General features: G+C 56.4%; 1 protein-coding gene across 1 annotated transcript; it reads right to left on the bottom strand.

The window, feature by feature from the left end:
• Positions 1–2,145: 2,145 nt before the first annotated feature.
• GPR56 (G protein-coupled receptor 56) lies at positions 2,146–8,137 on the bottom strand. The gene is made up of 13 exons (XM_008947477.1): positions 8,098–8,137; positions 7,151–7,576; positions 6,561–6,684; positions 6,334–6,481; positions 6,121–6,249; positions 5,794–5,910; positions 5,225–5,270; positions 4,755–4,855; positions 4,556–4,671; positions 3,689–3,963; positions 2,959–3,070; positions 2,431–2,699; positions 2,146–2,267 (listed from the first exon to the last, which is right to left on the bottom strand). Exons 1-13 carry the CDS (start codon positions 8,135–8,137, stop codon positions 2,146–2,148), a joined length of 2,025 nt encoding a protein of 674 aa, XP_008945725.1.
• Positions 8,138–12,830: the final 4,693 nt, after the last annotated feature.

Genomic DNA, 12,830 nt, shown 5'->3' with positions numbered 1-12,830 from the left:
GTTGCCTCGCTCCTCTAGCTCCACCATCGTGTTGCAGCACTGGTGATGCCCGTCACCCCGTCCCAGGGCTGGGGAGGGCAGCGGGGTGACTGCTGGGCCCTGGAACACGGCGTGGGCCCCAGGGTGAGAGCGGGGATGGGGGGAAACCACTCACCGGCACAGCTTTCCTGTCCTCCATGAGCATCTGGAAAGGGGGTGCATGGAGAAGTGGGGGGAAACCCCCAAATGTAGGGTCAGTCCTCCCTGCCCGCAGGGATAGGGGGAGGCAGAATTATCTGCCTGCTTCCAGGTTCAAAAGTAGCAGCCCCACAGTTATACGGGCATCATAAAGCAACTGGACAGCTATCGGGGCTGGTGAGGGCAAAGCCACCACGCCTCTGCTGACACCCCACCGCATCCAGCCCCCCGGGTGGCTCACAGAAGAGATCCTGGGCTCCTGGTCACAGGTTTCAGCGTAGTCCCCAGCAGCAACCCCCTCACTCTGCTCACCTCTCCCAGCTCTCTGCACCCCCAGGGGGGACACTCTCTTCTGGCCTGGCCGCATTTTGGGGTGAAACTCTACCACAGGCTTTGGGTCAATGCTTTCCCACAGGAAAAATGTACCCCCAAGCTCATGCACACCCCAGGCTGGGGATTCCAGTGTGCCCCTCACCCACCACTCACCAGGCAGCACCAGGAACAGCAGGATGGTGCCCAGAAGCAGGTTCATGCTGCTCTGTGGGATCTGCTGGCCACCCCTGGCCATCCCACGATGCTCAGCTCCCTTGTCCTGGCAGCTCTGCTCCTCCCTGAGCTCTCCTGGAGCTTGCGGCTGCTTCTGAGGCAATGGTCACGTCCTCATTTCCCTTCTGCGAACCCCTCGTGCCTTCCTGTGGGTTGGCAAGTGACCTCCTACCCCAGCTCACAGCAACGGTGATAACTGTCAGAGCCGTGTCGTTTCCCCCTTGGCTGCTTCCCTCAGCTGACTCAGGACGTTTTTCTTCCCCCTTTTCCCCCCTGTCCTGCCAAATCCTTGGCCAATGTCCCCCAGCAGCGGAGCAACAGATGGGCACATCCCTTTCCCACACTGAGCATGTCACCAGGGATCGTCACCAGCCGCCGGGAACAAAACATCCCCTTCCTGGGAAGGTCCCTTAGGCCTGGTCAGGAGCTGGAGCCCCTGGAAGGGGATGAGCCACAAGCAGAGCATCATCTGGAAGGGGAACTGGTGGCGTGAAAGACACAGTGCTGCCCATGCAAGCAGCACAGCCAGGAGAGGCACGCTCTGCCTGGTCCCGCAGCCACCAAGAGAGGCGATTCCCGTCCTGCAAAGCCTCTGTCTTCATATTCCCATCCTCCACTGGTCTCATCTTTGCTGGGAAGTGACAGTCCCTGGAAACGGCTGCAGCATCCTCCTCCATCACCCCCGCCCCTCCAGCAATGGGCTGCCGTGCTCTGCCAGGAGCACCACCACAGGTGCTCAGCAGATCCCATGGGGTGAAACACCACGTGCTGCCCCTGGGATGGGACAACCCCGGCCTAGGGATGGATCCCACTGGAGAGCCCACCAACACACCCAGCAGAGAGACCCCGGTCAGCCACACTGAGCAGGAACCATTTTAATGGGCAGAAGTCTGGTGGCGGGTGCACTCATGAGACTTCTACACCACCCAAAAATGTACATTCAACAAAATAACAAAAATAGATTATTTCAGCTGCTAGAGAGTGTTGCGGGAGGAAAGCTATTCTGTCTTCACTGGGGAAGGACCCTCTCGTGACCACCAGCAAGGGCTGAAGATGGGGTCTTTCTACCCATCATCCCTGGCCCTGGAGCATGGGAGGGGACATACAGAGGCACCGGGGAACCTGTCCCTGCCCCTTCCACTTTCTGCAGCCCCCACTGCCTAGGTGAGCCTCCCTCCCTCTTTCCCCAGGGATACCAAGCCAAGGAATGCACTGCTTCCTGGAGGGATGTGGTGGGTGGGAAAACTGGAAAGGGGGTCAGCAGAGGTGAGGGCCCTGGGGCAGCTGGCCCTGCGACAGGTCCCTGTGCTCCTAGCAGCCCTATGAGTTGGGTGCGGCAGCAAAGCAGATGGGGTCGGTCCTTCCCACGGCTGTCCTCCCCTCGGGGAGCCCCTGGGAGAGGATGAGCAGCCGTCCCGGGGCTCAGCCAAGGTGGCTCTGGCTGCTGTTGGGCTGCAGTTTGACGCTGTCAGAGCTGCTCTGCAAGTCAGGGGACTTTCTCGCCTGCAGCACCATGGTCCAGTACCAGAGGAAGATGAGGAAACCTGGGAGAGGAAGAAGGAAGGATGGGAGAACCCCTTTGAGTGACCAGCAGCAGATGAGAGTGAGCCAGGCAGCCTGCCAGGGACGGCTCCTCTCATCACCACCCTACCAACACCCCACAAAAACCCCAGTGCCCTTTGGAGGAGCCCGGCATCCCAGGCTCACCTTGGAGGGAGTTGATGATGGTGAAGATGTAGAGGGAGATGAGGCGGAAGACACCGGAGGTGAAGGAGAAGAAGACCAGTGCCCAGGGAATGCCCAGCAGGATGCTCAGACCAAAGAGGGCTAGGACATGCCTAAGCTTGTGGCCTTTTTTGTTCTGCCGGAGGATCTCCCGGATCATGGCCCCCAACATGACTGAGTTAAAGAGGAACACCAGGCTGAAGAAGCCCAGGTTCACAATGTTATGGATCAGGGGACTTGTGATCCAGCATCTGGAGGGAGGAAAAAGCACAGAGGGTCATGCTTGGTCATCCCACGGGAACATGGGTTGGAGGGGTTTGGAGAAGCACGAAGGTGTGGTGAAAACCCAGCACCCAGCTTAATTAACCAGGATGGGGGGGATCTCCCCTCACCATCCTGCACAGAGCCCCAGAAAAGCCACAGGTGGCTTGAGGAAAACCTATAGTGAAGGTTTAGCCACTTGACTTCATCTAAGACCAGGGACCAGGCAACCCATTTCCCCTAACTTACATGGTTGCATTGGTGGCTTTGCCACCAACGGATTCATAGATAGGAATGGAGAAGGGGCCATAGTTCGTCCAGCTAGCCAGGAAGATCAGTGTCACGCAGAAGAAGGGGACACCTGGGTGGCAAGAACAGAGGGAGCGTCCACTCGAGACCCTGGCTCTAGAACATTCTGGAAGGACTTGTTGCCCCTTTTCTCAGTATAGAGTACACACCAATGTTCTCCCTCCCAAGGGGGAACTGAGGATGGAGCATGCAATCAGGACACCTGGCACAAGCCCCAGCCTGACCCACTGTACCGACCCACCCCAGGGGTGTCCCAGGGCCATGGAATTTTAGACCACAAAAGGTCACAAGACCTTTGTACCAAAGCCCAGCAGAGATGTGTGGGTGCTTCCTGCATCAAGCCCATCTCTCTGGGCTGTCCTGGATGTTTCTTTCAGAAAGAGAGGGACCCGTTACTATTTAAAGACCCCAAGCAGTAGCTCTTACGTGCTGGGTGACCCCCCTAAGGTGACCCACCCTTGCTCTAGCACCAGCTCCTGCTCTCAACCTCCAAGTCTCCTCCTCCACTGAGTCTCCCAGCAAAGCAACCCCTCTGCTTTCAGATATCTGTTCCCCACTGCTATGTTGCCATCCCCATCCAGGCACCATATATGGTGGGAAAGACCTACCCAGTGGGCCCTCCACTCTGTGGCCACTGCCCTCAGGGCATGTCTGCCTCCCCTATACTTACCCCATCCCACCAAGCAGAGCTTGAGGAGGAAGTGGTCATGGTAGGCATTGAAGACTTCAATCACAAGCCGGTAGAGATTGTAGCCCTCAATGCCCATCCAGGTGAGACAGCTCAGAAGGGAGAAGTGCAGGAACAGCCCCCCAGCTCTGCAGACTGCCTCACTGCTGCTGGAGGCCAAGTGCTCGGAGATGAGGAAGGTGACGTCCAGGAGGAAGATGGCACCCAGCAGGTTCATGTGGATGTGCATGCTCGTGATCTGGTCTCGCTGCTTGCTCCTGGAGAACGGAGGAAGGGAGACCTCACCACCATGCCTGGCCAGCCTCCTTGGTGCCTGCCCCACAATACCCCGCAGCTCTGCATGGGGCAGCTTGCCCCAGCCAGAAGAGCCAGGAGACCCTCTGGTGGTGTCAGGGGCTGAGAGCATAACCCCATGGGTGGGACCACCCATTACAGGTGCAAATTCAGGTCTTGCAGCTGACTCTGCATTTCAGGTCCTGGAGGAAATGATGTAACTTCATCCCTGAATCATCCACATAGAATCAGTGACATAACTCAGAAGAAGACAATTATGTTCTCCACTGGACCCTTGGAAAGATCTTGGCAGGCTTCTGCTTGTTGGGTCCATAACAACAGCAAAGCTGATTTTCCAAAATCATGGAAAACAGATGGTGTTTTTGAGCACCCTGCAGAAGACCTGACCAAGGGAGTTGTTTCTGGAGAAGAGAACTCTGCTTTCTTCAAGCATGGCCCCTTCATCATGCTTGTAAACAGGCCACCAACTGTATTTGGAGATCTCACACCCACCCAGGTGTAGTGGCAATGAACAGGACACAGAAGGAGAGCATCAGGTGAACTGTCAGACTGTACCTGAAGTAGAGGAAGAAGATGGTGCAAATGGATGCCAAAGCCGAGATCAGGCAGCCGATGTAGGTTATGATACTCAGGTAATCCCTGTGTATGTAGGTGATCTCCGGGGAGGACACCTGAGGAGAAGGACAAGCAAGAGATGGTGAGGAACAACAGCGGGTGGGAATGATGTAGAGAGTTGTGGGAAGGTGTTACCCACCATCAGCACGGCAAAGTAAGTGAGGTGGTTGCATCTGCAGTCTGTCCGGCCATCCTCTGTTGCTGTGGCACAACCATAGCTGTCCCAGCTCCCAGAGCTGGCTGCACAAGAAAAAGGGAGAGCATCTGGTGAGCAGCAGGAACATCTGCTTCTGGCTTGTGGGTCTTCAGAGCAAGATGTCCGTGGCAGGGGGGAGGAAAAAAGTGAGGTGGGGGTCCCAGCTTGCCCCATGCGAAGCAAATATACTCAGATAGCACCCATAGCATCAGGACCCATCCCTAGGGAGGGAGAAAGCTCTAAGGTTAGCTGTGGAGGAAAAACCCTGAAAGGAACCCCATGGGAAAGTTTTATTGAGGTGGAGCAAGGAAGGGAGGTGCAGAGCGACTTTTACCTGGACCAACGGGTCTGTGGTACCCTGCAATAGGAGCAAAGTAGCACCTAGCTTCACACCTAAGGGCAGGAACACTCACCAGTAGTGTCCTCCTTCCAGAAGACACACAGCGGGGTCACGTTCTTCTGCAATGACAAAACCACAGCCCCTGATCAGATGCAGCTCTGGGTCTGTTGCCCAGCCAGCGCATTTGATGGGGGAGGATGTGGTCTCGGGAGACAAACTGTCCCGTAACACGGGAGCAGGCTCCAGGCAGACCGTTCTCTTGGCAGCTCACAGGGCAGACACCTCCTCCCAGGTCCCCCTTTTCAAACAAGGAGTTCATCTTTGAGCAGGCGCCTGACAGGAACCAAGAATGAACCAAGGGAGTGGTAGCTCGAAGTGCCCCTCAGCCCTGGAGATTGTGCTGGAGGCAACACATCTGCAAAGCAGCATCTCCTGGGCAGACACAGGCAGTGCCACCACCAGTGCACACAGTAAAGCCATGGTCATGGTACAGCCCCAGAAGGCACAGCAGATACTCTACAGGCAGGCCAAGGGCATGGACCTGCTTGATTGTGACCACTCTCTAAGCTGGCAGGGCATAAGCCCTCCTTGCCCCTCCATTCCTGGTAGGATCAGGTTTGATGAGACTGTTTCCCCACCTACCGGCAGCTGGCTGTGGAAGAAAGTGAGGACCACTGGCTCGGAGAGGTTGGCCACCACTGTATCCACCAGGGAGATGCCAACCACTTTGTCACCTAGGATGTGGCTGTTGTTTTCATCCTGTTGGAGAAGAGAAGGCAGTGGCAGCATGGAAAGGGAGAGCTGCTGGGCATGAAGCAGGTGAGAGTCACCAAGAAGGAGGTCCCATGCCTCTTTCCCCAGTAAGCTTCTAGCTCATCTTTGAATCATCTTCTCTGAGTGATCACCAGAACCCTGGCCAGGGTGGCACCCCCATTGGACACCCCACCATGACAGACACCCAGGCGTTACCTGGAACATGGTCTGGCTGTTGATATCCATGAGGAGCACCCTGTGCTCCACAACCTCCTCCCTCTCCTTCGCCATCATGAACAGGCTGCTTGGCAGGTCCACGGCAAATCCACGGACCTCTCTGCCCTCCTGCAAAGAGAGACTCATCAGGAGAGTGGTTGGGAGAGGATGCCAGTGGGCGAAACCCAACAGGGCAGGCTGCCCAGGACCCACCTCTCTTTGGGAAGCGAAGGCCAGGTGCCGAGGAGCCGGAGTGGGCTGGACCCTCAGGACAGTCGCATGTACAGTGGCTTTGCCAAAGGTCTGGTTCTGCCCTTCGAGCTCCACCTTGGCCAGTGTCTTCTCCAGCTCCCCAAGTTTGCTGTCAGGGAAGGGGTGCAGTGAGCAGGACACAGTAGGCACCAGGTCAGCAGCAGGACCCGCGTGAGCCGGGAACTCACCGCCGAAGCACCTGCTGCTCCACGGCTCTGTTGGCCAGGGCAGGGGGCTGGGTGATGAGGCTGTCCAAGGCAACGAGCTGCTCTTCCACGTCTTGCTCCCAGACGGGCACACTCTCTGGAGATGCTGACAGGCACATGAAAGGAAATGCCATGAGACACATGGGCAGAGACGGCTTCCCTGTGCCCTGAACCAACCTGGCACAGCCCACAGCCAGAAGGCTTCAAGGTGACCCCAAGCCTGGGGAGCTGATGGAGACCCAAACCCAGCAGGCTTCTTCTGCTGCCCAGAGCTCAGCTCGCCCCAAGGCCATCAGGACCAGGCTGGCTGAGGCTAGACCTCTGCAAAGCACAAGATTTCCCAAGATTTTAGCAGGGAAAAGAACTTTTGAAAATCTCCACCTTCATCTCTAGGGAACCTGGGTACCAGGGGCTGCCTCTGGGCTCCTTCAAACAAAACTATGTTTCCTTCCGTCACCCTTCATGCTGTAGCACACACTGAGCCATCAGCGAAGCTCTGTTGGTGGCTAGAGAATGGGCTGGGGATCAAAGGAACCCTTCACGGCATTAAAATAACATTGAGTTGCCTTTACCAGGGAAGAAGTATTCAGATGTACTGTCCATGGAGGTGTTTTTCCCACCCTTGAAGATGTAGGACACACTGAAGATGGAGGTGTTGGTTCTTTGGGTCTTCTGACTCGCCTTCTCTTGAGTGATGCTGCTGGCCAGATCCCCACCCAGGAGGAAGCTATGCTTCCCGTACGCCAGCCTCAGGGTCCTGTTGGCCTTGAACCAGTAGATGCAGAAGCGGTACCTGCCCAAAGCTGGGGGCAAGCTGTACTTGTAATAGGAGTTTCTCCTGTTTGGTGCAAAAGGCCTTTTTATTATCAGCGCCTGGGCCGTGTTCTCAATGGAGATGGTGGCGGGGCCGTGCTCGTAGATGATGGAGCTGTTCTGGGTTTGGTTTCGGTCGCCGCAGAAGCGGAAGTCCTCTTCCTGGTGGCCGCTGGCTCCCACCCCTGCGTTGCACAAGCACGTGGAGATGCTGGTTCACCCGGAGGGGCGGCTATCCCCAGCAAACACCACACACCCACAAAGCCATCACACGTGGCGAGACCGGCTCTCTGTCTCAGTCATCCCAACCCTGTCCTGGACGGGCTGCGAGACACCGGCCACCTCCCTGATGTCCCTGTGGCCACAGTAGGAGGATTCGCCAAGGCTCGTGGGGCAGCAGGACCTCCCGTCTCTCAAGGCCACCCTCTCCCAGGTGCCACCACCCACGTCAGCAGAGACTGACAGAAGACCTCTCCATCCCCAGAAGGGGTGGATAGAGTCCATCCCCTTTTCCTGGAAAGGACCCATCCTGCCCCAGAGACTCCACCAGAGGCATGTCAGCCCATGAGGCTTTTCAGTTCTGTGGAACCCATGGCTGCAAATGCCCCTCTGTGCCCGCCAACCAATTTTTTGGGGCTGCCAATTACTTCCAGCAGCCCAAACCTGTCTGGCTGTCCCGTGACAGGACATAGTTGGGGCAGGCTACCTTGGAGGGGAGAGAGAAGGATCAGAAGGAGGACCTTCATCCTGGGTGGCTCTCCACTTTGGCTTGGCCTCCGAGGAGAAGGTGGGGCCTGGAAGGGTACAAAGGAAAGGGACCACGTGAGTATTTGGGTATCACCTGTAACCACAGGGGTCAGGGGATGGAGGGCAAAGGCTGTGCCAGAGTGACACCAGCTGGTGGTCACAGTCAGGTCCCGGTGCCTCTGCCACCAGGAGGAGCCACGAGCACTGGGCACCCTGCCCAGCTGCGGGGCTGGAAGGTTGGAGGAGCACCCCAAAGCTGGGTCCCCGGGCTCTTGACATGGAGAGCATGCCCCACCACCCTTGCACACAACCACCAACGGTTCAGCCCCGGAGGGGTCCCCTCTTCCGCTCCCTGCTTCGCATCTCGGTTCAGGAATTAGCTTTTTATCATGAGCAACAGGAACAGAAGGAAATGGTGGCTTCCTAATTCACCAGCCCTAAAATTATTTTCTTGGTTGATTTTAGACTCTGTAGATTAGCTGAGGAGCTGAGCATGTTGCAAACTGCTGCCATGTCAGCCTGGCAGAAGTAGGCTCTCTCGAGCTCACCCCAGTGATGCCAATGCAGTAACCACGGCGGCCAAACCCCTTCTGCCCCTTGCAACCAGCTGGGCAATATCCTTCACACCCCCTTTCCCCTTCCCACTCTGCTCCATCACCCTTTTCTTTGTCTTTATCACAGAATCATAGAATCACTTTGGTTGGAAAAGACCTTTAAGATCTTCGAGTCCAACCATTAACTCTACCAAGTGCACCTCTAAGTCATATCCCCAAGCACCACATCTACACGGTTTTTAAACACATCCAGGGATGGTGACTCCACCACCTCCCTGGGCAGCCTGTTCCAGTGCCTGACAACCTTTTCAGTGAAAAAGTTATTCCTAATGTCCAGTCTAAACCTCCCCTGGTGCAGTTTGAGGCCATTTAATGACTTTATATAGACATGTATATATTTATATGCATCTAGGGCTCGTGTGACCTCCACCCGTGCACCCCACCCAGCCGCAGCCTTTGCACCCCGAGCCCTCCCAATCATGTTTTCCACCTTCCCCCCACCACAAACTGCATCTGCAGCACCGCTGCGATGCACTGAACTTCACCACCTCCTCACCCTGCTCTCACCCCAGCGATGGGCGGAGGCTGGTGAGACTCATCCTGCCAAGGTCCAGCAACCAGTGGGAGCCCCCCAGGGCAGGACAGCATTGGTGGGAGTTGCTGGACCAGCCAGCAGAGCCAAACACTTGTCAATGCCCAAAGCCAAGCCAGCACCCAATTTGCCACCACTGCATCCCGCTTCTGTGCCACTTGCAAAACATCCTTCTCACAACCCATTGAGAGGCTGAACCCTGGTTTTTTTGCTGCCACCTTATCACCTTCAAGGGCTCATGAGCTCTCCCAAGCACCCAAGGGTCAGCAACTGGGAAGGCTGGGCTAAAAATCACTTGCTTGAAAACTCAAGGTCCCTGTTAGCAGGTTTCTCCCGCCAGCATGGATTTCTTCCAGAGATTTCTCCAGCCAGCATGGATCCAGGGCACATCTGTGTTGGTGCAGCACTGTGGGCACAGCTCACTCATTGTCCCTCCTCGTCTGCTTCTTGCAACAGTTTATCACTTGAAGATGTGGGCTTCAGGTTGTTAATTAACCTGCTGCCATGGGTATAATGAGTGTGGTGCTAACAAAGTGTCCCAGTGTGGACTGGGAGGCCATGGCACAGGCATGACTGGGCAGCCGTAGCTGGATGTGGACCGAGCTGGCATCCTGGTGCATTGCTGCACACCTGAGAATCACACAGGCATATCCACAAAGCACAGATCTGGAGTGGCAGAATGCTGGTGGCAACAGGAAACACTTGGAGTGCTTAAAAGCAACACAGTGCTACACAAATGGCAACGATGGCATGATAGCACAGAGTTGGTGTGCCCATAGAGCATCCCTTCTGGATAGGGAATGCTGAATTCCAACAAAGCTTCAGCCCATCCCAGTGCTCTGGCTCCACTGGGATTTTATTGAGGTGGTTGGAGGGCAGGATCAGCCCCTTTCAGCCGTTACTCAACCGGGACCAGAAGTCCCTGTGGGGATGTGGGTGGGGGAGCTGGTATTTCCCCTCCAAGCCCTATATGGTCCAGCTCACCCCGACGTCGATTGCTGTTTCCTGAGCCGAACAATAGCGAGAGAAAATCCCCCGAAAATGGTTTTGCAGCGGGAAAATGGTTCCCATCCGTGCCAGTGGTGAGCAGCACTGGAGGGAGCCGGACACACCGAGCTCATGCCGGGGCTGGATCCTGCCCTGTCATCTTCCCATCCTTAGGCCACAGAGGGGACATGTGACATTGCCACCCCTGGGTACCAGTGGCGATGCCGTATGTCCCCATTGCCACTGCGACATCTCCCCAGTGACACCTGTCTCTAAAAGCTCTACATTATCACGGTGACCAAGCAGAGACCTTCTTTGGTGCTAATCCTACCTCAGCTCCATCATTCCCAAACCCCCTTTACCCACTGCCCCAGCCTGAGCTCTTCCAAGAACAATAGTGTAAAGAAAAACTCCTGGTTTGGCCCCAAAATCAGCCAGATAATACAAAAACAGGTGTTGGGTACACTGATGGGGCCACACAGCCTGGAGCAGGCTCCCTTGCCCCCAGCACGGAGGGAGGCTCAGCCATGTGCATCACACTGTATCCTCCCACCAAAAGAACATGATGATCTCTGAGAGAAAAGCCAAAGAATAATATTGCAGGATCTAAACCTGGAGGCAAATGGGCAAAAAAGCCAGCCAAACAAAAGAAAAACCCACATGAAAAAAAAAGCCTGGTGTTTACGACCACCTCACTCCTCCCTGTGTGACTCAGCAGCAGGTATTTAAGCTTTTGGAGATGGAACAGAGCTTCTGGATGTGACGTTTTTCCCAAGGAGAAGGGAAGATGCTCTGACACGTCCAACAAACACCGGAAACAGGGAAATCCAGGGACTTTTATCTCTGTTTTCCTTCCAGGTGAATCAGGAAAATAATGCCAACATTCTGTTACTCAAGATGCTACTGAGCTGCACGTTGCCCATGGTGTGTCACCCAGACACGGTGTGTCACCCAGACTTGGGAAGCGGATGGGGAAACTGAGGCCCAGAGAACCAAGCCAGGACAGTTTCTCCAAGAGCAGAACAGCTTTCTGAGACCACACCCCATGTAGGGACCGCAGACAATGTGTCCTGGGGCTAGAGCTCCCTGAGGAGCTTGAAACCCTGGCGGGGACCTCTCCGTGGAGGGTACGCCCCAGCATCAGTCACCCGGTGGCTTCACAAAGTGCCCTGGTCCTTGGCCAGTGGCTCGTGCACATCGGGGCCAACCCGCCCGTTATGCACGGCATCGGGGGCCGAGCCCTGCCCGGCACGGCTGTTGGTGCCCGAGGAAGGGTGCTGGGCAGCAGCTGCGCACGCCGGCGGCACGGCTGGGCCAGGCTTTCACAGCGGCTCACCCGCGAGCTCAGCTTTGTCGACAAGACAAAAGCAGACCTGATAAAGATTCCCACGGGAGCAGCACTGCTCCCTGCCAGATGCAACCTTTGCCAGCCACTGGCAACCTTCCTGAGCAGGCGTGGGGAGAGCCGAGGGGAGGATCGCACAGGCAGATCACGGGTGTCTGAAGCTCTTTAGATGGAGGTTTTGTTTAAAGCTGGGTCATAATGTTGCAAATTTAAAAAAATTTCCCACTTCCTAGAAAACACCACAGCCAGAAATCTCGCAACTAAACCAGCGCTTCCTCCAGCACCTGGCCAACATCTCCAGTCTCAAGGGGTACAGTCCCACTGCTCAGCCTTCTTCAGGAGCAACCCCCCTGGCCTCCTCCTGGGGTTCAGCTCATACCTTCCCTCCACCCAAACCACCCCTGGGTTTTAAGTGGCTCCCAAAACACCCTGTCCCCACCCAGGTCTTATCCCCTTCTGGATGAGTAAGGTCCCCATCACCTGCCTGTGCCGTGGGTGCCAGGGAAAGGAGGCACAAGGCAGTGCAGAGCTGCCCAGGACCACCCCAAATCAGGCTCCCAGGCATTTGGCACGGAAAACAGCCAGCCTGGAGCCTGGCAAGGTTACGCCTGGTCCCGGCAGGCTTTTCTGGCTGCAGGAAAGCCAAGCACAGCCCGAAGGAGGTCTGCAGCACCCACAGAGACAGGTAAGAGGTCGTGCCCCCCCCTCCCAGGATCCCTGCCAAGCCCCAGCTGTCGGAGAGCTGATGGGAAAGGAGTTGGCGGGTCGGAGCCCGCTCAAAAACCAGGTGCTGACAGGCTGCCACCCAGATGGTACCGCCGAGGCACTGGCACACCAGAAGCCAGCTCTGTGCCAGCCCTGCAGCACCGCGTCCCTCCGACACCCATGGGTGCCACTGCAAGGTGCAGGGACAGCCAGCCCTGGGGTCCCTGTCCGGGCACCACGCAGTTGCTCTCAAACCTGTTGCTCTACGAATAGCAGCCCCTGGGTTGTGGGATTAAGAGCTGGACTGCGACCAAGTATGCAGCCTTTTTAGTCCTCGGCTTAATTCACATGGGAGCTGCAAACCCAGAAAGGGGCACAGCGAAACCCACTGTGGCTACGGTCCCCGACTTAAAGGAGTTGCCCTACCCCCTCCCCTCCCCCCGCAAGCCCCCCTATCTCCAAAATACTCCTGGCTCCCCGCTGGCTGTGGAGCCTGGCGGGGGGTTACT

This window comes from Merops nubicus, unplaced genomic scaffold (assembly GCF_000691845.1).
Source record: "Merops nubicus isolate BGI_N331 unplaced genomic scaffold, ASM69184v1 scaffold33820, whole genome shotgun sequence".
Taxonomy (NCBI): Eukaryota; Metazoa; Chordata; class Aves; order Coraciiformes; family Meropidae; genus Merops; species Merops nubicus.
This window is presented reverse-complemented; position numbering and strand designations above follow the sequence as displayed.